Source organism: Gavia stellata, chromosome 20 (assembly GCF_030936135.1).
Source record: "Gavia stellata isolate bGavSte3 chromosome 20, bGavSte3.hap2, whole genome shotgun sequence".
Taxonomy (NCBI): domain Eukaryota; kingdom Metazoa; phylum Chordata; class Aves; order Gaviiformes; family Gaviidae; genus Gavia; species Gavia stellata.
This window is the reverse complement of record NC_082613.1, coordinates 338400-365755: the sequence shown is the minus strand read 5'-3', so window position 1 is coordinate 365755 and position 27356 is coordinate 338400. Positions and strand designations below refer to the sequence as shown.

General features: G+C 52.4%; 1 protein-coding gene across 1 annotated transcript in view; it reads right to left on the bottom strand.

The window, feature by feature from the left end:
* The window catches only part of CDH22 (cadherin 22), a 56676-nt gene that overhangs the window by 14217 nt on the left and 15103 nt on the right, over positions 1-27356 (bottom strand). The window contains exons 3-7 of the mRNA XM_059827335.1: positions 25888-26007; positions 15575-15742; positions 14315-14502; positions 13205-13458; positions 5614-5750 (exon numbers count right to left, since the gene is read on the bottom strand). Coding sequence (XP_059683318.1) covers positions 5614-5750; positions 13205-13458; positions 14315-14502; positions 15575-15742; positions 25888-26007 — 867 coding nt within the window. The remainder of the gene's footprint in view (positions 1-5613; positions 5751-13204; positions 13459-14314; positions 14503-15574; positions 15743-25887; positions 26008-27356) is intronic.

Genomic DNA, 27356 nt, shown 5'->3' with positions numbered 1-27356 from the left:
GTCTGAAATATGTTTTCTGTAACTTGTGTAGCATAAACTGAATTCATGATGGTCAGAAGTGCAAGTAAGATTGTTGGAGTACATCTGTGATGAAAGGCATGATGTGCCTAATGCAGACTTCACATCTGCAAGGCCAAAAGCTCTGACCTGTGCTTTCTCTACATACACAGAAACGCACACACGTACCCCTACACATGCTCCAGCACACAGAAGTTAAAGCTCAGCAGGCACATACCACTGCCAGGAAGAACAGCGGACTGGGTGGATGATGGCTGCGGGAAGGCACAGAAATGTGCCCTTGAAGGGCTCTGCCGAGCAGCACCTGGCCACTGGATGGGTGGAGGGTTGCACGTGCCAGGCTGAGTGCGACTGGAAAGGAAAAAAGTCATCTTCCAGTGCAGCATCTCTCCTCGGTATTCCAGCTCAGCTGACTGACATGCAAATTAGTTTAATTATTTCTTCTTCTAAAATAAATTATATTTTGCAGTGGCTGCAATATGTTGTGTCAGGCAAAATTACATTCAATATTTTTAAACTAATTGATGTCAGCCTTGAGAAAACCTGATTGACAGCAGCGAGGAAACTAGGCTGCTACCTAAATGCTTTCCTAAATTAAAATTAAACACGCCGTTTTTCTGCATTTCCTCCAGGAGTTGGAATGCTATTAATCTGAAAAGACTGAGGAAGGAGACATGGAAAAAACACAGAACAAGGGGGGGGAGATGCTGGAAACACAGCAGTGCAGTACGGGAGCTCCAGGCTGATGACTGGCAGCTGCCTTTGCCAACATGGGCTGAATTATTTCGGAGCTGCTGGAGCCTGCCGGGGGTGAGGGACAGTTCTGCCCATCGCTTCCACGCTGCAGCATCTGCGCTTTCCTCAATGCTAAACAGCGCAGCTCAGGACAAGCAGCAAGCACGGCCCGGACCCCCTGTGCAGGCAGCGCAGCACAGGGACGGGCAGCGCCCCAGCTTTAATGCAGGAGAAAGCCACAGTCCTGCTGCACGCTGACGCTGAGGCCAAGCCTCAAATGCTCCAGCTGAATCTTCTTTCAGCCACGTCCCGTAGTATTTTTTCTTAATTTAATTAACCATGAAAGTAATATGAACAGTATACTATTCTTGTCTTAAACATTCAGATGCAAAACACCAACTTGCCCTCTCCCCGGGTTCCGGACAGCTGACTACCTGCTGAACTGACACCGAGCATCTCTGGGAGACTGCTCTCAAACGCTGGAAGCTTTGCGGCAGAAGCTCACAGTAATGAGAAGGGATTGCTGAGATGCTTGGCCACCCCTGCTGCGGCAGGGAAGGAGGGGATCCGTGGTTACTGCTGCGCTGGGATCCAGCCCTTACCCCTCCAGACCCTTACACAAACTCACAATAAAGCACCTTGCATTTTTGCACCCAAACCTCCACTGTGAAGCTCTAAATCCAACCACTGCTGAAGCACACATGCCGTTTGTACCCCTGCCTGCACACATGGCCATGTATCGATACCACATGCAGAAAAGGCACTCTGCAGCTTTCCTGGGGTCTGAAGCAGTTTGAGGAAAGCCCAGAGGAGCACGGGCTGCTGTTTGTGGCTGCAGCACCTGGGGAAACGCAGCTCACAGACACTGTTGGGCGCAGTGTACAACCCACTCTTTTCTGCCTCAAGACCAAATTGTTACAATACTGAATTCAAAAATTTTACATTAGTAGGGAAGCCAGAAGAGGCAGGGGTGGAATTTATTCCTCACTATCTCAGCAAATTGGGAGAGCAAAATGCAGATTAGAAGACTGGGGTGGGCCACTGCTTTCCAGCACTCGTGCCACGGCTGTGAAGCACAGGGTGGTTTTGTAGATGTCAGCACAGCTGCCTGACTGCAAAGTGGAGCGCTGATGGCAAGGACAAAGCAGGGGCATGCCATGGGTATGGCTGGTCGGACACAGGCAGCTACATCAGGGGCTGGAGCTGAAAACGGGGCTCCCAGCTGAGGGGAAGCAAAGCGGAAGCAGCAGTTAAGCCAAGTAACATATAAATGGCTCTCACCTCTCCCGAGTCCTGCCCGAACTCAGCAGCATGAGAGTCATTAAATCGCATCCAAACACAATGCTCTGATTAAAGCCAGTCTCCAGCAGGAAGATTTATCATCTCAATTACCAGCAGTGGACGCAGCAGTCAAGGCCTCATCATTTTACATGAGCAAAGAGGAAAACAGGAAGAGAATCACTAATATTAGCCCAAGGAAGGTAAACAGCTTGTGAATGAGATGAAGATTTATCTCTGGAAACGCTTGGTCTGCTCCCAGGCCAGATTTGCTGAACAGCCCCCGTGCTTCCTGCTGGCTGCCACCTTGCAAGGCCAAATACTCTGCTGGTCACCAGCCGGCAGAGGCAGCTCACGCTGGGGGGAGACCGGCCCCTCCTCTCCTCCCGCCAGCAGCACACAGCCCAGCCAGCCTCGCAGGTGCAGCCAGGCACCTCTGCAGCTTTTCTTACTGCTCCTCAGCTGCAAATCCATTCTCTTTGGTTATCCGTAGGTGGGGCATGCACCCCCGGACACGGTCTCTGCTGCAGCAGCACCAGGTCCCCGACGGGGCTCTCAAAGGTGGGGGGACAGCTCTTGTCTCGAGCTGCCCAAACCTAACAGACAGGCTGCCTGCGGGAACAAGTGCTGTCAGCAGGCAAGCTTTCCATCAGATGCCATTCATTAAACCCTTCTCAGAACAGTCCTGCCAGCAGGCAGGGAGGGCAGCTCGAGGAGGCCGCAGGGAGGCAAGACCTTGGTGCAACACGTGCCAGGCTGCGTGCCCGTGCGCTGTGGGAATTGAGCAGGCATGGCTTCCCACCAGCCCCAATGAGCTGGCGTGCCAGGCACAAGCCCGGGCAGCAGGACGCCTGGTGGACTTGCCCCATTCCTTCTGCAAAGTTTACATCTCACTGAGCAAAGAGGAAGAGTATTTCACCACTTGCCTCCGCCAGAGTTGATAACATCTACCTGGCTGTGCAGCAGACCCTGTGACAGCCAGCTGCAGCCCACATGCCTGCGGTGAACACCGCAGGGCCCCACCAGCTCCCCCCAGCCCCAGACACCTGCATGCTGGGGACTGCTGCACTGACACCAGCACAGAGGCTCCCAGACGCCCCATGCTCCGTGCTCACGCTGCCGCGGCTGATCCCGCTGTGCTGGGCACAGCCTGACAGCTGCTGCATGGCCCTGCTCTGAAACCCCTCTATCACTTGGAAGGCTGTACCTTTACAATTGCCCTTTCCGCCAGAGGATTCAGACATAAATTGTACCTTAAATTCAATATCAGTCATTAATATTTCATGATTACAAAACGTTAAGGATAATGTCACTGGGAGGAATGTCTGGGCACTTAAAACGGATGAGTCAGAGCTCACCACGGGAGAAGTCAGAGCGCTGAAGAGTCTCCCGGCTTTTGAAACGATCCAGCCTGACAGGCTTCCCTGCCAGAGGGGAGCCGCAGCATTTACTGACTTGTTCTGAAATCCTAGCCACTGCGTGTAAATATTGTCCTTCTGATTCTTGTCACCTCATGTTTCCTCTGGATGCTGAGTTGTCCTGCAACACCGCGATCCCCTCCTCCCCGGCCACTGCTGGTAGAGCCTCCCCACGGAGCCCACCAGACATGCCCTGGCTGTGCAGCAGACTACACCCTCCCTCCAGCGTGGCCGGGCAGCACCGGCACAGGTGCCCATCACTGCCTGATGCTGGGCAGGGCTCACGACAGCACCGCAGCCAGGCAGCGCAGAGGTCACCACAGCCAGCAGGCACCAAGCATCAGCACAGAGAGGGGCTTGGAACACACAGCAGAGCCAGAGACGTCCCTCCCAGGGCAGTGCGGGTCTGGCCAGGGCTGCTGCCCCCTCCTCTCCTGGGGGAGGGCAGATGGCTGCTGCTGCGGCGGGATGGCCGTGCAGCAGGAACCGATCTCCGGGCCCCAAGTCAGGCCATGACACGGCTCCTCGAATGTGAACAGCATCTTCTGGCTCAAGAACGAGCAAAGAAACGAAAACCAGAATTCCTGAGGGGTCTCTGGGAGCAAAGCCTGGGGAAGACTCCTGCCCACAGACAGAGAACGTCTGCAGATGTCAGAAGGTGCTTTGCAGCCAAAGCAGATCCCTAGTACCAGCTGCCATGGAGTGGCAGAGCACAGCAGGTCCCTGGGGGCTGCCCTGGCGACTTGCGCATCCAAAAAGTGGAAAACTTTGAAGAATATGGCAATGCCTTTCTGCTTCCCAGCACGGTGCCTGGTTTGAAGCCCCTTCTCTATCTTCAGGCTCGGAAAAAGGAGGAACACAGAGCACTCCCTGGGGCCCACAGGGCCAGATCCACCATTGTGCACGGGGACCTGTGGAGCCCACGAGCCAAGGCACTGTGCAAACACAACAGAGGGCAGCAGGATGCCCAGGGCAGCCTCACCGGCTTCCTACCCACAGCGGAACACCTGCAGGGAAGCAAAGCCTGCCCTTTTCCACTATTATTTTCTTTTTATTCCTCAAGAGGAGTTTATTCAGAGCTCCTTTGAATCCAGGTTTGTTCTTTTCTTTCTTAACTGGAGAAGAAAAGACAAACAGAACTTTTGCTGGAAGTGTCCAAGCCAGGCTCCACTGCCCCCATCACACAGAGGGAAGATAAACTAACAAAACCTGCAGAGCCACTAAGCTGTTCCCTCCTGGCTCTGCCAGCTGGGAGTAAGCAGATTTGGCAGTTACTGTAAACACAGGCTAAAGGATAGCACAGCCATAAGGGAAGGAAGAGACCATCACCAGGGCTCTTGTGGGAGGGTCAGAAAGGAGCTAATTTCAGAAGAGGACAGAAGAGCTTCACCTCATCCTCTGCCTGAGACTGTTCCCGGTGGACTGCAGGGCAAGGCCAAGCGCTGCAGCCAGAGCCGAAGCAGCCTGGTGGTACGAGCCCTGGCAGCACCGCTGCTCCCCATCCCCAGCACAGGGGCTCAGGGACACTCTGCCCCCACAGCTCCTTCCCACTGCTGCAGTGCCGGGACATCCCATCCACCTCTTGCTGTGCCTTGCCAAGCCTGCAACCACACCAAGGCCAGGGAGACCAGGAGGAAGGGCATGGGAGGCATCCAGAGCCACACACTCAGTGTGCAAGTACAGCCTGCAAACCCCAACCACTGTGAGCCCCCAGCAGAAGCAAGCCCTGGCAGCCACCCGTGCCACAGGGCTCCAGTTGATGGGGCATCCACCCACAGCACATGGCTGAGCTGGGGGGACGCAGGTGACGTGAACACAGACCCCCTGGGAGCCTCCAGAGCTGCTCAGCAGGTGTGAATGCAGGGAGTGAGCAGCACAGGGATGACTGGCAGAGCGCTGGCGCATAGATAACACAAATTTGATTATTGTTCATCAAATATACTATTCGACCATGCTCCCTTATTAATGCTCGAGTCAGGAAGAGTATTTTTAGGTTGTCTAGGGAGATGTCAGACTCAGTGCTGCTGCTTTTTTTTTTTTACTTCAGCATCAATTAACATTTGCATCTTGGTCACCTCTGCAGTGAACGCATCCCTATTTCCCCCTCTGCCCCACGCCGCTCCAGCACAGACTGTGTGGTCCACATAGCACTCCTCCATCTCACCTGCTTCCATTGCCAGGACAGTGATGTTGTGCCACCCTGTTGTCTCCCGGTCCAGGACCTTTCCTGTCACAATGGCACCTGTGTTGGCATCGATGTCAAAGATCCTCTCTGTGTCTGTGCTGCGGTCGATGGCGTACCTGAGACCAGGCAAAAGGGGAAAAACTGTGAACAGCTGGATGTGCCAAGCCCAACCTTGTCATCAGCCCCAGGAGCATAGGGACCTAACACAACAGGCCCTATGTCACCGCTCTCACTTTTCCTCTGCTGCAGCATGGTACATGAAGGCCATGTTTATACCAGGCTGCAAGCCCAGAGCCCTTAAGTAACATTAAAGTGTGGCTTCCGGTGCATAAAGTGGAACCAAGCAGACCATGGACAAGGGGGAAAACCTGCTCTTACGGGAACCTTATGCTCAGGGTAGACAGAGTGATACAGAAATCATGGGCAGTAACTCCACTCATGACTCTGGGAAGTTTCCGAGCTATAGGTTCAGGAGGGTTCAGAAAAGACACCAATTCAAACTGAAGGAGGGCACCCCTGCTCAAGGAGCCCACCTCACCTACCACCCTCTCTCCTGATCCTGCCACAGCACCGACCCAAGTGAGAGACCTGGAGGACAGTACAGCAGCACACGGGCAGGCTGTGAGCTGGACCTGCAGAAAACCTGAACTGCAGCTACAGCAGTTACAAATGGCAAGGTCTCCTCTGAATCCAGACTGAACCTGTGCAACTGGAGCAAGAACCCTGGCAGCAGAGATGTGGGCAACAGCCAGCATCCCCACAATCAACACAGCACATCGTCCCCAGCAGCCCTGAGATTTGCCCTGGTTTGGGCTTCCCAGTTTCACAGGAGCAGGCTGAAGAGCTCCTCCAGCTCCAGCTGGCTCCAGATGTTCAGCAGAGAGCCTTCACATGCAGCTCTTGCTCTTATCTTTCAGCTGCTCCAGTGCTGCCCCAAATTGCCCCCTCCCTGGGCATCCCATCAGCAGCCCACCCACTCCCCATGCCACCTCTGGAGAGCAGAGTGCTCAGCTCCTCCCAAAGGGCAACACCACAGCTCACAAGAAGAGTCAGCTAAACCCGGGTTTAGCCCTGCGCCTTAGCCATGACACCACGAGCCCACACAAGCAGACTCAGCGATAAGTCTTGCATTTCCAACCATTACATCCGGAATAAAGCAAGCTAACATTAAATCAGGGCACAATTAGATGTGTGCTCCTTGGAGGCAGGGACTGGAAGGGAAGCCCAATCCAGCTGAGGCCCTCGAGCACAGCCATAACACAAGTAACAAACACTACCACTGCAATCAGAATTAGAAAACCAGAAGGCCTACAAATCACAAACAATAAAGCATAATGTTATTGTGTACAGCATCTTTCATACACACTGCATCCCAGAGTGCTTTACAGAATTAAATAATACAAGACAGCAAAGAGTACAAAGGATAAATTACCGAAAGGAGGGCTCTGAATAAATTAGTCTTCAGTCTTCATGTCCAACAACAGAAGGAAGATAAATGTAGGGACAAAGCAAGCTGGAAAGCTGACGAGACAGGACAGTACTGAAAGGCCACATCAGACAAGTGGAGCAGAGCAGGACAGGCTCTAGGCTAGAAGCATGCTCCGGAGGGCGGAGGCACCCCGCACACTGCAGGGCGGCTTTCCCAAGTGCTTGCGCCTCGCCTGGCACAGTCCAGCTGTGGTCTGCGGGTCCGTCATCCACATGGTTCACAGCCAAGGAACACCACCTCCCCTTCCGCATGCAAGGATGACCACTCTGCACAGAGGCATCGGTGGCATCCATGCCTTTCTGTCCCACACCTTGGGGGGGAACCAGCTGCAGATGCAAGTGCATCCTGAGGTGCACCTATCCACACAGCCAGGCAGCTCTATCTCTGATGGAGGTACATAAACAGCATATAAATGCCTTTGTAAAGTGTTACACAGTACCAGATTACGTTCCCTAGCTCTCTTCCTTTCAGACAGACAGGGGGATGAGAGATAAAATACAACAGCACTTGCTTGTAGTTAAGGAAAAATGTTCAAAAAACCCCACTATCTAAGTTGCGTCTGTGCACATGCATAATCTAGCATGTTCTGCACCTATGTGGCTGGCTTCCTCCCCCCTCCATGCATCTAGAGGCTATGGGGATCTGCCACACAAAGCCAGGTACGAGCCTAGGCATGTCTGAACCAACTGCCAGGGACTTCCTAGCCATCCCGCATTTTCTGCCCCAAGTCCCGGATGGAAACAGAGCCCCTACAGGCGTGCAGCCAGCTCCAGAAGGGACAGTGACACTGTCTTGGCACTTACTGCAGCCTCTCATCCACTCTGTGCTCGCTCACTGCAAAGGGAAGGGAGAGCTCTGGCCACTCTGACTTGTACACATCAGTCCAATGTACTGCTGGAAGGAGGAACAGAAACCAGGATGACAACACCTAACATCTTTCCAATATCATAATTGATGCATTTGCATAACTGCTTCCATTGTTCTCCCACATCACCTGGCCGCAAACACATCCTGTTCCTCCATTCCACTTTTGAATACTGTTAGAGTTCAAGATGGTACTTCACTCTCCATATGCCTTCCCCGCTTCTCAGGTAAGCACATGCCTGTTTTGTTCACATTCACGTCATTGCTGCATAAACAAAGATGTCTGCAAAAAACAGCTACACAGAAAAACCCAGTTAGTGATGGGAGACATCACTGAGCCTGGAAGCATCTGACACCAGCTGCCTGCCTGGCCAGCGGGCAGTAGGCTGGTAGGGCAGTGCTCTGCCTCATGCCACTGGTAACCTTTTCTTATGCTTCTAAATGGTTTGCTGCTAAGGTTGTCTTCTGTCACTTCCAACTTGTCTGCTGAGGACTGACTGCCCAGGGCACAAACCAAACCAGAAATCTCATCCCTTTGTCACCACCACTACACAGAGAGCTACCACCTTCTCAACACTGCACCAGGGGAAGGAGACAGAGCTCCGAGCGTTGCCTGCATTCGCCACAAAAGCAGGGCTGAGCCTACTTCTACAGACTGTGGTTTTGGAGGTGGCCAGTCCAGGTGGGTCTGCAGCCCTCCCTCTGCACAAAGTGCTGTGGAGGCTCTGGAGCGCTACGCTGGCAGTGGAGTTGGGGACTGAGGCGGGACAGGGATGTTTATCCGCCCCCCAAAGCCACAGCCATAACCCACTCAGAGCTGCAGATCAACCTGCTCCACACTGCTCTACACAACAACAACAGACCTCCCCTTCCAAGAGCTTATGGCTAACCCTGTGCTGGAGCAGCTAGAACAACAAGCTATCTGCTGTGCTCAGTTTACATCATTTTGTGCAATATGATCTTTACCAACCAAAGTCTGTGCTGACCATCACAAACCCCTCCACCTCTAGTAGTCCAGCTTCACATTCATCCATCCCACTGAAGTCAAATGGTGCTTCTCACCTGGGAAGGGGTAGCAATTAATCCCTGGGTCCTCCAGGTACTCAGAGATAGGACAAATGCCCATTGCTCCTAAAGCTGGCTGGTGCTCCATAGCTGGAACTGCAGTCCCCAACTCTGATTGGGATGCGGATCTTGTAATTCATTTTCCTCTCTTCCTGCTGGCACTGCCTGTTGGTTTGGATGTTACAAGTGACTGTTTAATTTAGACAGCTTTCTTGGTGCTCATCTTTCTCGTGAATGCATTTCTCAAGCAGTTTGTTTCACTTCTCCCTCTGAATGCAACAAGGAGCACATTTTATGCCATGTGTTTTGTTAATAAGGAGCTTTTCAAACACTGTGTGAAAAGCTTTCTGTTGTGTTTGTTTTTTCCTCCTCTCCCTTTTGTGTTGAAGCAGGTTGTGGTTCTTGCTGTGCTGTTGGAATCTATAAAACGCCCATGTCCAACACATGTCTCCGGATTTGGTGAACGCCAAACAAGAATATCTCTGAGAACCTTAAATCCCAAGCAACGTCTTCCCAGGGCTGATAAAGCCCGGAATACACACAATCAGAGCACAGGCTCCCACTGCAGAGAGAAAAACAAAAGGCTCCCATACAAACAGCCTCACGTACACAGACAGTCTATCACTGTATTACCTCATACAATGGCTCAGCTGAGAAAAATTGCACTACGCCCAGGAAACATACAGCTAAAGCCAAAAAGCCAACTAGAAACTAAATTCTCTCTGAAAAAGAGAGGTTCCAGCTTTTGTTAGGCAACAAACAAGGATGGAATAAAATGAAAAGCACCGGTCTTTTAGAAAGTCATTTCCTGCCTGTACCGTGGTGGGTTTTCGTGTTACCCTGAGGATGTGCACAGCCGCTCTACCGTCTCTCTGCTCCACAGCGTCGGCATCGGACGGAGGGTGTCCCTCTGAGCAGCCACAAGCTGGGGCTGCTCACCCAGAGAGATGGGGTGCTCTTCAGGCACCTTCTGCCCCAGCACTGGGGCAAGCGGCTGCCAGGGTCACTACATCTGTATGCACCTGGGAGAGGGGCAGTGAGCATTGCTTCAGGGACCCCCTCCCAAGAACAGGGGAGTCGGACGCCCCTTCAACCCTCATGTCTTCGTAACAGGTCACTTTGCGACCCAGCCCAGCTCGTCTGGAAGGGATTTGTTCTCACACCAAGTGGCCACATCCTTGTAGGACAAGCGCATCACCAGGAGGGCAGGGGAGTGCCAGGCTGAAATGTGCCTTCAGCAGCTGCTTCAGGCTGGATAGCGCAGCAGAAGCTGCACAGCTCTGTTTGTGCTGGCCTGGGCATGAAAACAAAGAGCCAAGGGCACCTCCTTTCCTATTTGGCTAAAAATACTTCCAAAACCTCGTTATTGGCAGCCTGGTGTCAGCAGGACCTGGAAATGCTGACAGAGCTGATTTTTGCTCTGCTGTCTCTGGCAATCCTTCTTCTTTCCTGCCTCGAGGGGAGAGTGCATCTTGTCATTACAGAAGGTTGTGGCTCTCCCCTATTTACAGGGTAGAGCCAACACACAAACCAGAGTCCAGGAGACAGCAGCCACTTAGAAACACAGCCCTGCCTTTGCTCCCACCTCTAGCAGATAAGGATCAGGATGTTAAAGGGATCCACTGAACTGCAGCTGCTTGAAAGGGTTCATACCAACTTCAAGCAGCCGAGAATCAAATACCGGTCCTGCTGCCAGGACCAGTTGCTCTCTAATGTATCAGAGGTGAAGTACAAGCACTGGCTTTTTGTGACTGTACTTGGGAGTAGCACAGTTGAAATGTGAGGTGACTTACTGCCGTCTCCTGCTGACGGGTTAGCGTCACATCCTGGCAGGGTGCTTGCAGGATGCTTGCATTAATGTTTGTGCACCACTTCGAAGCTGTGAACAGCTGCCTATGTGGCAAAGTATTGTATTAAATTACCTAGCTAGCCAGAGGACAGGAAAGCAGAAGAGATCCAACAGCACCTTCCTCCTGCATCAGTGCCACATCGGCATGACCAATATAAACCTGCATCTCTGCTTGGTACATGTTGAAATGGCAGGGAAGGCTCACCCACCTCCACTCCCCAGGCAAGCGCCAAGGGAACGTCACAAGGGGACAGAGCTGCCACTGCTCATGACAGCAGGCACTGCAAGAACAGAGGGGAGTGGAGAGATGGACGGGTGGAGACTAAATGCCACAGGGGAGCATGGGGGATGCAGGATGAGCTACCTGCCCGGGGATAGCTGGAGGGAGGACACATGTTTGAATGCATCAAGCCTGACAAGGGAAAACGCACTGCAATTCCCAAGCTGCAGTTGATGCCTGGCAGTCCTGTCGGTTGGGCCCTCGTGCCTGAGCATGACGCATTGCCTTGTCTGGCACTAAGCTTGCTATAAAAGAGAGACACTCGCATAGCAGAGTTCGGGCTCTAACCCTCTTGCGCCTGCTGAGTACTTGAATCTGCTTGTCTCTGCTCCAAGTCCCCATCCCCATCACCTTCTGCACAGCAGTAGAAAGCCTCTCTCCTCTGCTTTCTTTTGTTCTGTCTGCAAACAATGCAACAAGCTCCACGGAGAAGCAGCACAAAGAACAAGAGAAAACGAGAATAAGAATAGTTCTGTCCCCAAGGCCCCTTTCCTACAATTACAGATCAGAAAATAAAATCTATGTTCTATAGCAGTGCTAGAACCAGTCAAATGGAAAAGCACATGCACACATGTACACACACACAGAGATGTGTAGAAAGACAGCTTGCACTATTCAGATGTTTGCAAACAGCCACGTTCCCAGGGCAGGCCACAAAGAAAGAAATCAGGTGTGTCGCCTGAATGGAGAAGGTAGCCACATGACAAGGTGAGCAGAGGTACTTTGAGAACATGTCCAACAGACAGTACCCATGAGTGCAAGTGGTGCAACGCTCACATACGTAGTTCTGGTTCCTGGCATACCAAGGCTGATTTCATTCACGTTCACCCCAAAGACAACTTTCAGCATCCAGCTCTGTGACATAAGACTTTCTGCTAGCTGCCAGGCATCTGTAGATGGCAGCTTTCCATGTGTAAATTCTTCCCTGAGCTTTCTAAATATCTCAGTCTTCATTTCCATGAAGATCTGGAGATACCCCTCACCCCACCTTGAAACAGTGCGTTCCCCATGGCTGCACAATGCTGGAGCTCAGCACCCCAAGCAGCCTGTGTGGGGACATCATCGGATGGAATCAGTACTGTAACTGAGCCCTCCTCCCTGGCCACATCCTCCTCCATCCCACCCCCCTGTCCCTGCTGTGAGCCAGTTTATTGCTGCCTGGGACGGGGTCCCTACAGAGCTCTCAAATGCAAAGCCACCGCTGCTCATTTGAAGTGAGCGGCTGTGCACAAGGTGCCTGCAGCCCTGCCGTCACCTGGCACAAGAACACACATTTCAAGGAAATTTTCCACACGTTGAGGATGTTTTCTGAACACCAGCTTTCCAACCCAACTGCTCATGACTCAGGCCAGTTGGCAGAGCCAGAAGGCTGCTTTGTGCCTTAGGTAATAACAATTTAACAAGCTAACAATCTCTTTAGCCACAAATTAAATGGAAATAGGAAATGTCCTGTGCAGATAAGCTGCTGCCTGGATTATGTCCCCTGCCCAAATATAAACTCCTCTGATCTTTGATCCCCGTGCACACACACACGCACACACAGCTAAGCTGTGGCTCTGCACCTCCCAAGCCTCACCTCATTTGTCATCCTTCATCACTGCCCTCCTGTCATTTCTGGTCGCTTGTCCAGCCTGTGTCAGGCACCATTGCAGATGCCTCACTGTCAGGAGCAAGGACATGCAAGCATCACCCAGCCACCTTCCTCGACACTCCCTTGCCACTCACAAACCCATCACCTGCCAGTGACATATCTGTCACCTGCGAGATGGCTGCTCTAGCTTGCCTGTTGCTTGTGCACAGGCTGCCACTCACCTGCCAGCTGCCTGTCCCATAGGACACACTCATGCGCTTGGCCACGTGTGCGGCACTTGTCACCTTCACCTGCACTGTCCCTCCTCTGCCATCACCTCCCCTCTGCCCCAGCCATGGCCACGAGCCCCACCCAGGCCACATGTGTCCCTTGCAGATGACCCTACGCCCACCATTAGAAGGAAGTGATGCAAGGTTTAGGCGGCTGCTTTACCGGACAGGATGGTTCGCGGTGTCCGGGTCAAGGGCGGTGACCACCCCCACAACAGAGCCAACATGCGCGTCCTCCTGGACCTCCATCAGGTTGGAGGGGGGCCGGAACTCGGGGGGCTCGTCAACATCCAGCACCGAGACCCGCACAATGGTCTGGTCCCGGAAGGTGCCCAGGTCCACAAATCGCGGGTCCACGAACTTGTTGAGGGCCTCCACCACGACTGTGTGCACTTTTTTCGACTCGTAGTCGAGAGGCTGGGACAAGAGGAGAGGGTTAGCCATACCCAGCCCAAGGAGGCCCCTGCTGTCCCCTCCTTCACTGGAGACATCGGGGGCAGCACTAAAGCCACCTGCTCCCCAGGCAGCGCCTCTGCAAGAGGCTGGGAGCTCATGCTCTGCCCTCCCACCGGCAGCACCCACACCAAGGGGGGCAGGAGGAAGGGGAAGCCTCCAGCCCGCTCCCCCCAGGATCCCCCAATAGGGCGTCCAGGCTGCGCAGCATGTGGGCAGCCAGGATTCACTGGGAAGACAGCATACTGTGTGCTGCAAGTGAGCGGGTTTTGATCATTAATCACCCTGCTATTATTTCTACAGGGGAGGCAAGCTGAATGCAGTGGCCTTGGTGAACAATCATTCTTTCGTGCCTGCATCAAGTGTTTGCTTGATTGTTTTTGCCACCAAAAGCAGATACAGTCAAAGTGCTGTTGGTTGGGTATAGGAATTAGGTGGGCATACTTCCCCCCTAACAGGTGCTATCAATAACGGCTGTAAGCACTTGTCTCCATAACCCTATGCACGGCTTCACCTATGCACGGCTCGCTGCTTCGCTGCCACCCAGGAAGCCGCCCTGTGCAGGCTCCAGCAGGCACTGTGCTGCTGCTCCTTTTCAGCCTCTCCTCCCAGACACAGGCCTGCATTTTGGCATCCAGGCAGAACAGATGCAGGTCTCTCCCTGCACCTGCAGGCACAAAAATGCAACTGCTACTGCTACAGCAGGACTCAGAGGAGCATTTAGTTTAAATCAAATGCAGCAGCAGGAGTCCCCAAAGCAAAGGGCTCTCCTAGAGATCTGTGCCCTCCATTTACACAACGAGCTTTTCTCATCTCTCACCTTCTGTACTGTGATGACAGCCTCTTGGGTATTGCTGTCTGTGGTGACTTTGAACGTCTCTACCCCTTCCTCATCCTTCACCTGATACATCATGTCCGTGTTCTCCCCGACGTCAGAGTCCTCTGCCTTCACCCTCCCGATGGCAGTGCCCACAGGGGCAGTTTCAACAATGCTGAACTGATACATCTCTGGAGGAGAAAAAGGTACTAGGGTCACTGCTTCTGCCTTTGAACCCCCTCCAACCTGATACAGCCCTTCACATACCTCCCTGGGGGCACCCTTGGACTACCAGGGCTGCCCAAACTCTACCAGTGGCTGTAGTCCAGAATGCCCTACCAGGAGAAACACACACCCCAGCCAAAAACAAGGGTGAGGGAAGATAATTGAGGAGCACTGATGTTTCAAGGTGCCGGGTGAGGTAAGGGATGATTTCTCTGTATGGACATTGCCCTGCAATCAGTGTTCTCTGATTCTTTGCAGACTTTACCATTTCCAATTTCTAGGAGATGCAGCTGAAGAGCTGAGTCTCCTCCAGCTGCAGAACCCTTTCTGGTCTGCCAGCCACACACTGCTGGTCTCTGCAGCTGGTACACACTGCAGAGATTGCACAGCCCACTATTCACAGCAGGATCACCCACATTCCTCGTTTGTGAGGATCCCAGAGAAGACAGAAGCATGAGCCACAGGCCACTAGCAGCGACTTGGAAAACAGAGCTGTCCTGTGACAAGGCTGCTGTCTGTTAGCTGGGCAGTGTCACAGTGCCTCACGTTGGGGCAGAGCGTGCCAAGTTCTGACGCAGTGACCAGGAGGGGCTGGGCCAGGCAGCAGCCGACAGCCGAGTCCCTGCCCAAGCTCCCAGGAGACAGCAACACGACAGACTAGGCTGCCTTCTCCCCCAGCACTGCTCAGAGAGGGGTCGGGAAAGGGCCGGCTCCGTTCTCCCCACCACACAGCCCTGCTAACTCCCAGGACCAGCGCTGGGAGCAGGGGTCTTGTCCAGGGTCCTGGACAGGCTCAGCCACGGCAGCTGCCCCTCCATCCCACTGCCAGGCAGGGACACATTCAGACCCAGGCAAGGAGCTGGGTGCGCTACAGTGCCTTGGTGCTGCCACCCTGCAAGCAGCATGAGCAGCTGGGCTGGCTCACCCTGCAGACGTGTGCCAGGCTGTGCTGGGAGCTGAGCTTCTGTCCCACCACCCGCAAGGAGCCAGGACCAGGACGAGGGCCAGTGCTCACCCCCCACTACTGTCAGGACTTACTCTGAGGGAAGCGTGGTGGGTTGTCATTGACATCGGTGACTACGATGGTGACCGTGGTGGATCCAGACAGGCCACCCAGCTGTCCTGCCATGTCCGTTGCGCGGATCACCACCTCATACCGGTCCTGTGTCTCACGGTCCAGGTCAGCCACGGCTGTCCGGATCACACCTGGAAACCGGCAGGACAGCGTGAGCACAAGCAGGTTGCTGAGCATCCACAGAGTCACAACTGGGGTGAGGCTGGAAGGGGCCACTGGAAATTACCTCATCCAAGCCCCAGCTCTAAACAGGATCGTCTAGATCTCCCAGCCTCTCCACACGTGGCAGATGCTCCAATACTTCACCAATCTTCATGGCCCTTCCCTGGATTCACTCTGGTATGCCCACGTCTCTCATATTTGGCAGCCCAGAACCAGACACAGCACTCGCGTCATCTCACCAGTGCTGAGTAGAAGGGACGGGTCACCTCCCTCAACTGCTGGCGATGCTCTTCCTAATGCAGCCCTAGGGACTGCTGGCCGCCTTTGCCACAGGAGCATGTTGCTGGCAACAACAAACAACATCTGCTGGGCCCCCGTGCAAAGTGGAGCAAACGCTTTTGCAGCCTTCACAGAGATCACGTAAGCAAAAGCCGACTGAGGGGAGAAAAGGTTTCTGGAGAGAAGAACAAGCTCAGGGGGTTGTCAGCCAGGTGGAAACATCCTGAAAATCCCCCTGGAGCCCAGGAATGGCCACAGGCCCAACCTGATCCCAGCAAGTCTCTGCAGTCATTCGCAGGCGTGGTGCATGAAAGGTTCGCAACTGCTGCTTCTACTGCGGGCTGCCAGTAGCTCTGACAGGGTTAACCACCTCAGAGGGGGTTTGTACTTCTCTCCAGGGAGGCCCGGAGCCTGGTGAGGCACAGGAGCGAGAGGACTTGCCCAGATGCGGGGGCTGCACTGGGGCCAGCCTCAAGGTTTGCACAGAAAGGCTGTGTAAAAGCCCAGGCTGAGTCATGAAACCCCTTTGGCACAAATCTGCAACAGCCCACTTACTTACTCTTATCTGCTCAAGCAGGAGCCAGGCTTGCTGCAGCATTCCTAACACAACCACGGTGCTCTGAGCCCAAGCTCCATTTCACAGGTGCCTTGTGGCCCAAGCATGTCTGGAGGGCACCCCTATTTGATTTGGAGAATGGGGGGGGGGCATCGTGTTTCCAAAAGTCTGCCTGCACAAACCCCCTCATTTTCAAGTGTCCCTCTAAGTTAAGGAGACCAGACGTGGTATACATGGTCTGTGTCAGGGGCTGAGAATGCACTAGAGACGGTAAAGCTTAATAGAATGTATGGTATGTTAGTACTTTTTATGAAATGCAGTCTCTTAAAAAAAGTGTTTATAGGTCTTCAGTAGTCATCTGGGCTTGGGGGAAATGACCAGGACTAAAATATAAAGGAATGTAAAACAAGAAACAAAGAGTAGTAAACCCCAGAAAACACTGTGAATGGCAGAAGTTATGACTTCCTATGTCACCCAGGAGTGTTTCATTTACATGGAAACAAAGCAGAGAGGAAATATTTTGACAATGAAAGAAAGAACTTACTCTGCCCTGAGGTGGCACCAGGGGCAGGCATGAGTGCATACATGGATGCAAGGTCATTAGTGGCACATTCCCAGTCCCACTATACCAGCAACACCCCAGAACAGCCAGGAATCAGCTCAAAATCCCCTCTAGCTCAGTTTCTTAACATTCCCACAGATTTAGACATTGTTTTCTGGTTTTGTAATTGCTCTCTCTTCCAGGCTTTTCTGTTTAACAATTAGCTTTACCTCCTCCTGCTGTGAACTGCAAAATCCATCTTTGCTTTGTTTCACCAGTAATCCTGCCTGGTGTAAGGGAAGGTGCTGGAGGGGGGTTGCCTGGCTGTGCGGTGTGGGTCTCCAGCGAATGTGGGAATGTCCCACCTGGAGGGAACAAGGAGCTCCTCCCTTGCCAAGCGAACAGCAGAGAATCATCCAGTTACTCTCAGCAACTTGCAAGACATTTGCTGACATGCAACCAAGTGAGCAATGGCAGAGCATCACAGCCATCCAAGCCACCTGGCTCAAGGCAGACACTTCTGGGAAGCCTTCAGCACAACCTGAGCACAGTGGAGGGGAGAGCTGGGTGCCAGCAGGCTGCAAGGAGACAAGATGTGGCTTCGGGGGTATTCCCCAAGGCTTCCAGGCATCAGCCCTCCACAGCCAGTGGGTTGCCACGTGACCACGTGCACCTCCTGACAAAGGCTGTGGGTGGACTGGTCACACCAAGGAGCCACTGGTGCTGTGACCCAAAGGCAGTCAGAAATGCCGCTGAGCTGGGAGATGGCATCCCCCACTGCCCACCCCCCACCCCCCCCCCCGCCTTGCATGACATTAGAGGAGCTGGCAACAGTGTTCTGGAGACGTTTATCTCTCCTTGCTTTCTGAAACTAGCAATTATTCTAATGATTGATTATCATTGTTAGGATTTATTATGAAGCCATAACCACCGTTTCAGATCCTTGCAGCTCCCCAGCTATCATGGATAAGCACAATTTCACCCAGCTTCCCTTGTCCCTCTGTCATTTAGGTTCTGTAATTACCTGGACTCCCACTGTCTTCAGCCCCATGAATCGAGAAGAGGCTTTGTCTCACCCACCATCTCTCGAGCACTTTCAGCATCTGCCTGTTTACACGCTCGGGTAACTCTCAGCCCCTCTATCGCTCAGTCACCAAGGCCCATGCTCCCGGCCAGCAAGCAGGACAGAGGCAACGCAGAGCACTGTGGAATTTCTGCATCCCAACCCCTCCACAGGAAGAGAGCAGGAGTTTGCCCTGTGATGGGGCCCAGGGTCTGCACTGGCTCCCTCGTTCATCCTGGCTCTGTTTGGAGGAAGCCACTTAGCCAGGAGTCCCACACCACCTGATCCAAAAGGGGCTGAGGGAGCACCGACAAGGGAGCAATGAATGCACCTCCAGGCACACGTCCCAGCCAGAACTGCAGCCTCCTGTCTGGGGGCAGGCAGGACTGGCCTTGCACAAGTACCGTTTCCCCAGGGCTGCTCGGGACTGGCCTCAGCCAGTCATGCTTATAGGCCTCTCCTGCCACTCCACTATGAATACAAAACCGTTATTTCTGGGCAAGCACTATCTCATTGAAATTTAAGCAATTCTGTTAATTAACAGTGTCTGAAGCATTTTATAATGAAAATGATTCATGTCAGCACAATAGTGATGAATTGGGATGAGAGGGAAAAAGCTCATGCATTCACCGAGGCTGTAATGACTTAACTGAGCTGCTCGTAATGATATAGCTCTTAATACGCCATGCAAGATGGGAGGAAAGTGCTCAGGCGCTTCCCAGAACACCTCCAAGGTCACCCGTCCTAGCAGGGAGCAAGTCCAGGCCATTTGGCACGTGCAGAGCAGGGCAGACAGATGGCCCCAGCCAGCTCTGGTTCTTCTAGTGGCAAGAGACAGACAAAATCCTTGTCTTTGACACGGTGCAGACTGTGAGCAGAAACCACCTGCAGCCAAGATGCTGTTTGTCTAGTACACCCTGGAAAAGTGGGAGTCTGGTGCAGATGAACTGCCCTATGCCCCAGGCCTTCAAGAGCACCAGCAGGATTGTCACTGAGAAAGCTGTTCCCCCTAAAGCTGCATGGGCCACACCAGGCTACTACCCCAAGTGTCAGGCTGGTTTTGCCTTTTAGGCTGAGGTACCACTTATCATTTGCTAGTGGCCTTGACAAATCAGGGTCTCCAAACATACTCCACACCAACTCCTTGAATATGGCACTATGAGTGCTGCCATAAACACCCACCAGCAGCAAACCTGCATGGTCCCATGGCCAGAAGAGACTCTGCTCCCAAAACCTGACCCCCAGGGACTCTGCAAAAGCAGCAGCAAGTGATGGTGGCAGACCTGTTCTTAGGGCACAGAGGCAGAAGAGGCAGGGACCTCCGCTGCTGTGTGTAGAACATAGAAAAGTCCTTGCTATCATATCCCAAGATTCACCTTCTTTCCAGCCAGAAAACTGCCAAACTTTGTCCTTCCGAGACACTGCTAACAAAGCAAGAACAATCTCCAGCTCAGACTCATCTCCCTAGTTCTTGTCAGCATCTGTTATAGTTGAATAATACAGATGCATGGTGGCATATCCTCTGGTACAAGGCACATGTGGCTTTCCAGCATGATCCAGACTAATCAGTATAATTACCAGGCAAGGGGACACTTACAGCATCACATAAATACTGTCGAATCTGCTCAAACAGCAGACAGGCTTTGGGTGATAAAAACAAAGCAGGACAAAGCACTCAGCAGGTAACTGCCTTCTGGGAATCCCATCATTATGGGCTTTTCTCTGCCCTCAGATATTTCTAGCTCAGATGTCCACATCCTCAGAGACCCTCTGGACAAGGCACCTTCCAGCTGAGGGCAGTCAAGAGCAACACGCTCCCTGCCACAAAGTACAAAGACAGAAAGTTGTGGAGTAATGCACATGGAAGTGTCCTCAGGAGGTCCCTGATCCAACTACAGCTCAAAGCAGGCGGTCTTCAAAGGCAGATGACATTACTCAGGGCCATGTCCAGTCAGGTTTTGAGTATCTCCAAGGACAGAAATGCCACCTTCATGGTGACATTTTCTCTTCCTGCCATTTGTGTCTTTCTACTGTGCATGCCTGAGAAGAGTCTGGCTCTGTCCCCTCTGGCTTCTCTATCCCCTCCTATTAGGTAGCTGGACAAAACAGATTCATTCCTCCCAGCAGCTTGGTCAGTTAAAGCAAACAGATCTCTGCCTCAGCCCAGGGGTGGCAAGGCACCTGCCACATAGACTGCAGATTCCTCACCTGTGCCCGCACCGGCCTGCAGGGACATAGAAACACCAACAGATCTGCCAAGACACAAGCACTGCTTGAGGCATACATACATCCTGGAGGAGGTCAGCCCACTGCAGGTGGGGTCTGAGCCCCAAGAACCAGAACTTCATCCGCCCTACGTGCGCAGCCCCCCTTCCTGTCCTTTAGCTCAGGACAATCTAGGAGGCAGAATCGACACGTGGTCTAAGCAAGGTACTAGGCACAAGTTTCAGGAGGTTCATGGCTCTTCAGCAAATAAGGTACAGAGCTGAGATACAGAAATGGAAATATTATGGTTGCATCAGCATAACCAAGCTAAGCAGCAAAGTTAATAGGAAGGGTGCAGAGTCACACAACTATTGTGGCTGAAGGATCCTGCATCCTGTGGATTTCTAATGCGGTACCTTTCATAGCGGGTGGCCAAGTCCTTTTCAAACCAGTGTGCCCCATAGCTCCTAGGGCAGCACCCACAGAGACAGAGCTACTGCCACTGCTCAGAGAGGAGCACCTAGCAGGGGTGCTGGAATCAGCCTTGTCCACACCAGTGCAGAGGCAGCAGTGCCCTGAAGGGAGGGACCCACAGTGAGTTCCAACAGATGGGCCAGCACACTTACCCTTCCTTTGTCTCTTCTTTTAGCAGCTAAATCCCTCATCATTTAATATTAATTGCCACTGCGCATCAGTAGACATACCCTAATTTCCTCAAGACGACCAAACATATAATTCAGTCCCAAACCAGCTGAAGTTCCTGCACCAGGCTCTGAAAAGGACTGGTAACGTTCAGTCTTACTAATAAGAGCACCTCTTAAATAAGCGTGGCTTCTCTGCAGACTCTCATCACCCATGCTCAGAGTTCCTTGTCCCTGTGCACAGCTCTGGTGAGTAAGCTTCTGGGATGGGGCACAGACCTGCATAAACCCATGAGCACACACGAACACGCACATACCAATATCTGTGTTTCCAGGCACCGAGGAGCGCTTTTAACAAACTGGCAAGAGCAGCAGAGAAACACGTTCTGCCTCCCACCACCGCATCGCACAAATCCAACAGTTCATCAGCCCAAATCAGCATGCAGCATGTTCCCAGCTCCTCTCCCCAGTCTACCCTTACTACCAAGGGACTAGGGCTGTGGCTGGTCTCCAAACAGGGCAAGGCTGACAGGTAAGGATGAAACAACTAATGACTGCACACAAATAACCATAAACTTCATCCCAGCAGGCCAGTATTTCTTGTCCTGCTCTCCCTGGCACAAGTAACTCTAAGCCCTCACTGGCTATGTCTCCAAATCAGGAGACATGCTCTAGAACTCAGGAGTTCTTTTAAGTAATCATAAATGCCAGACTGCATTTCAATTAGCCTTCTGAGTCCTGCTGCCTTTTCCCTGCATACAGCAGAATGACAGATTTTAAGAACAACCTCTTCCTTTCAGTAAAAAACAAGATTCCCATGCATCCTCCCAAACTGACAAGCTGGGCTTTTTACAAAAGCACCAAATATCACGAGGCCTATGATGTTACCTGCTGTGATTGTTCTGTAGCAGTCAATATCCCTGCAAAGGGATGAACAAGACTGCTGGAGCCAAGGGCACCAGTTTGTGACCCCCTCTGGATGTCGAGTATTTTCAGGTTTCCTCCTGAGGCTGTGGGCTGGGAGTGCAGGCAGCCATCAGTCTCCTGCCATGGGGGCCAGAGATGAGAAAGGGCATTGCAAAGAACACGGGAACAGTCATGAGCCCGCAGGCACAGCTGCCTGCTGAAGAAGAGCTTTGCCCTCATAAAGGTAGATAATCTGCAGAGGTACGGAGAGCGCAGGGTGGTATAAAGCAACATGAAATTTGGCCTGCAAATTTAAATGCACTCCGATTTCTCCTCTCACGTAAATACACTGTGAGTCACATACTCTCTGTGCCCATCTCAGCAACTGGAAAGTTTAAGTTGGAAGGATCTTGGTGAGGACAGGCTTCCTGGAGCTAGAAGAGGAACTAGCACTAAACTTCCTGAGCTGGGCAAAAGTGGGGCTCACGGCCCCTGCAGTCACATGCCTGCCCTGCTGCAGGGTGAAAGAGGGGCTCTCTGCAGTCAGACTGAAGTGCTCTCTCTCACCCAGAACCAACACCTACCATCGACGCAGAAGTGGCTGTTTCCCAACAGAAACAGCAAAGCACGTGTACATGCTGACTACTGTAAAAGCACAGCCCCCTCCAGCCGGAACAGGGCAGCCACGAAGCAGTGCAATGCAGCTCACCTGTTGCAAAGAGCAGACACAGATCAGCCGCATCCTATCTGCAAACTGAGAACGAATGAGGAAGGCAGGACACAGCCTAAATATGACTAATGCCTGCAGGCTCTTGCAAGGAGCCTAGGGGTTATTCTCAGGTCTGGCACAGAAAATCATGCCTCCAAAGTTTGTGCGTACAAAGCTCCCCACTCATACACCAAAAAAGCCAGCCTAGACCTTCAACACATACAAGTGTTCTGGGACCTGATTTGGGGTACACAACGCAAACCCACAGACAGTTTCAGTGTCTGAAACTTAGTTCTCAAAGCACGAGAAGTAGTGGCTGGTGTATATCAAAGAAAGAAAAGCTCATATGCATCAGCTGTGCTTTTTCTTCACCATCATTCAACACTGCAGAAACTGGAATCATTCTCCACAGCTTTGTGGACACCAGCGAATGCCATGTTGCAGCACCCACCGTTCCAGTGGGGGCCATTTAGTTGCTCCTCCCCCTCCAAAAAGACATCCAAGACACTATGGGAATTCAGTGCCTATTGAGTGGTAGGACTTGGCATAGCATGGCATCCAGACAGTTTGGGTCTGCATTTGAAAGGTCCTTTGAATCCGACATCCCAGCTGAATGCTACAGCCAGTAGCATCCAAGAACAGGAGACAAACTAAGCAACCTACACACGGTCCATATCCTGTACTCAAGTGTGCAAACAACACTCGTACGTGCAACACCTATGCTATGTAGGACAGTGTGAAGAGAGCTGGTTGTAAAGGCAAGGAAGGAAGAGAGAACCCACACTGGAAGGATTCATGAGCTCAGGCAGTGTGCAAGGGAGCATGTGCATGTATGGACCTGCAAGAAACAGCAGAGAAGGAGGTCAAAACCAAAAGAGGAAAACAAATTGTTCTTCATTACCATATATTATAAGAAATGTAACATGCCAGGTTTTTATGGTTCTTTTTATGGCCATTAATAACAACGGTGGCTCTGAGAGTTATGCTGCTGCTACGGATAATTAAATCTTATGCTCAGGGCAGAAGCCAGGCCACCCAGGGCAGTCAGGCCAGGATTCCCATGCGGAGCACTAAGAACCTATTCAAGTGCAGAGTGGGATGGGATTTGCTTGGGTGGATGTGCTGGCTCCTGGCCAGCGCCAAAGAAACAATGTCCCTCCTTGGCACTGCCAGTCCTGTACCTGCTGCCCCCAGTACCACATCAATGGCGGCTAGTGCTGACAGTGGGGTCCGCAGCTCACGCCAGGCACAAGGCGTGCACGGGTAGTGCAGGACAGACTGCAGCTGCATCTTAAGTGGCTGACGGGCAGAGCTGCACACCGCATTCCTGGAGACCAGGCAAGGCAGCTACAAAAGGCTATTTGCAGCTCAAACACCACGGAAGAGTCAGCCTCAGTACCTGCTTTAGTGGTCAGATATTCTGGACACAGACATGCTCAGAGGGGCCAATGACTCTTCTGCAGATTGTCAGCAGTTCTGCTTTTATGAATCACAAGCAAGCAGAACAGTAAATCACACACCACCACTCCCTGCCAGCGTATGAAACAACCAGCTTGAGAATTAAGACACAAAAAGTCAAGGAATCAAGAAGCTTGGATTCCCAGAGTGACATTAATTCTCACCACAATCCCACAGGGCACATTTTAGTTTATGCCTTAATACAGAGCATTAATGTTGTTGCAGGAAGCTGAGCCTCTGCACGTCCTGGCTTGTGCATTTTGCTCCCAGTGGTCCCTCTTCATTCTAGCAGCCAGGCTTCCACTCACACAAAGCTGTCTCAGACTAACAGGATCTCACATGCATCTGCATTTTCAGTGTTTAGCCCATTGTTCGTCCACCTCCACCCTCGCTCCACCCCTCCCTCCAATAAAACAAAGCAAATCTGGGAGAGAAGAAAGCCCAGGTGCAGCAGCTTCTGGGCCAGGAGTGGGTGCAGCCCCAAGCTTGTTCTTGCACACTCTCCCCACCACACTGTTTAATCTGTCTAACTCTGGACAGCCTCTGTCCAGACAATGGCATTTTCCACCACATACCCCAAGCTCTGCTGTCAGGTGTGCTTAGGAGCTACTAAATCTGAGCTTTCCTCCAATGGCAGCCAGGGCTGGTGGCACAGACAGGACTGTGACTGTCTTGCCCACATGCACCAGACCAGTTTTCAGCAGGTGCAGGGTTTCATGCAGATGCAGAGGTTCAGGCACACATATTTTCCTTACACTCCCCTTACACTAGAGCATCCGAACAAATTTCACTCTGACTTGCATAAAAACAGCCTTAGAAAATATCTATTAGCACAGACACAGGTCAGCCTGACAGAGACTTGGCACTTCCCTCCAGGGGTTGATCTCATCCTGTGTCACCGTGGTTCAGCAATGGGAGGGGGACACACACAGGTCTTTGCTGTCCAACTTTCCAACAAGAGCTGCAGCTACACAATGTGCTTGTCCTTTGACAATTTTTCATTTAACTGTGGGTACTTTACTGCATGCTTTGTGCCTTAAATACCACTTATTAGCATTTGAGTGTCTTCGCTCCTTCGAAAGCTTGCAAGGCTCCCATTAAGGGTAATGAGAGTCACACTCCTGGGAGGCAAGGAGAATATATACCCCAACATCTCCTGGTTATGGCCTACTCTAACCAGTATGTCAGAGCATCATCTGCTAGGGATTTATTACAGAGGCATTTTACAACAGGCTCTATTATAAGTTATTAAGGAATGGAGCAGCTTCTACTGTTCTTTCATTAAATATTAATAGAACATTTATAAACCGATCCTTAAATTAAAGTGTTACCTTTAATCAAAGCCCTGGTGATAACAATGCGGCCTTTGGTAAAGCCCCTCTGGTAGTACTTAAACCTTTCACACTGAGATTTGATGTGCCTGTGGGTGCACTCCTGCTCTGGGCATAGAGCACAGAGGAGCTCTGGCTGGTGCAGGTGCAGGCAGGGCACTCTGGGCTGGCGGCTGCAGGTCTTGCTCCACAGTGCTGCCTGCTCCAGGCACTGCAGAGCCAGGCAGCAGCCTGCAGGGCTGTCGAGCTTCCTCTCCAACACCCAGTCACGCCCATGGCACGGGTACCCCAGCACCAACGCCCAGCATAGAGGTGCAGGCCTGCTGGCACACAGCTGTGCACTGAACAGATGCAGGACGTGTGGCCACGGTCTGGTCTCCTGATGTCCCACACAGAGTGTCCCAGCCCAGCTGGGCGCTGCTCACCTGTTTTACTGTCCACAGTAAAGTGCTGCTCGCCCTCCAGCACACTGTAGACTACCCGGGCACTGCTCCCGTATGTGGGGTCATCAGCATCAGATGCCATCACCTGCATCACGGAGGTGCCTGCAGCAGGGACAAGGAGGAAAAAAAGTCAGGGAGGAGGTGAGAAGAGCAATGCAAACCTCCGAGCCAAGGGCTGGCAGAACAGGAGAGCAGGGGCCAACACTGATCACTTGCACATGCTGATGGAAACGAGAACAGTTGGGTGCAAACGCAGCATTGCCTCCCCCCCCAAGCCTGAGAGCCAGGACTCCAGACACTGCTGCAAATGCCCCTTTTGTCCTGCAGAGTGGCAGGAGGGACCGGACCTTGGGCCACCTTGGGCCTGCTGTCTAGGCAGGACCTGCTCTCCAAGAGATCACTGGTCTGACCAGCTGGGAGCTTTTCTCCCAGCAGACTTCTGCTGGACCATCTGGGAAGGAACTGGGGATGAGATGTTATCACTACATCTGCCCCTTTCCTGTCAGCACTGAGCAACACAGTCACCTCCAGCCCGCAGAGGGACCTCCCAGCCAGGGCCTGATCCACACTGCAGCACCACATCTCTGCAGCAGACAGATCTGCAAAGGGACAACAGCCACGGGAGAGGAAAGGCTTTCGCTTGCCCGGAGCCAGACACAGCACCACATCCTCATGCTCTACACACAGAGCAAGGCAGGAGGACTATAAACTGGATAAAAGTCCATCAAATGCCTGCAATTCAGTTATTGATTTTCAATGCTGCCTCATTAAACTGGGTGTTTCACTCCAACTATCCCTGTGATGGCTTTAATTTGACATCATGTTCAATTTGACAAAAGCAGGACCCAGGACATGAGAATGGGGTCAGGAGCAGAGGGGCTGAGATCTACAGAGACAACAGAAGGGAGGAAGAAGGGGAAGCCTAATCCTGCCTACAGACACCTCTAAGAAAGGAGATGGTGTGACCGAAGACCTGTGAGGACAGGCTACCCACTTCCACCTCCAGCACCAGACTTGGAGCATCCCTGCCCCAGAGGTCAAGCACTGGCACCAGTCACCTCTCTGGTGGGATGAGGTGCAGGACAGGGAGAAGAGCCCTGAGCTGCTCATAGGAAAGATCAAACCAACTGGGAGACTCCCTGCTGCAAGTTACTGTCAGTGCCAAGAGCTGACAAGGCTGGCAGAGAAGCTGGTAATTTATAACAGACAAGATCCCCCAGAAATGATTGCAGTTAAAATACAGGTTTTGCTTCAGAGATGACTCCAGGGCACAAGACCAGCCCAAACTGAAGGGGCTGGGAGAGAGCATTTCACACCTCACACTGCTGCATCCAGCAGCTCTGCTCTGCCTCACGCCCCTCTTAGGGCTGCTGTGCCACCAGCTGAGGACCAGAGATACCACACTCTTCTGTTCTGCAGTACATCCATCCGTATGCTGCAAAGACAATCTC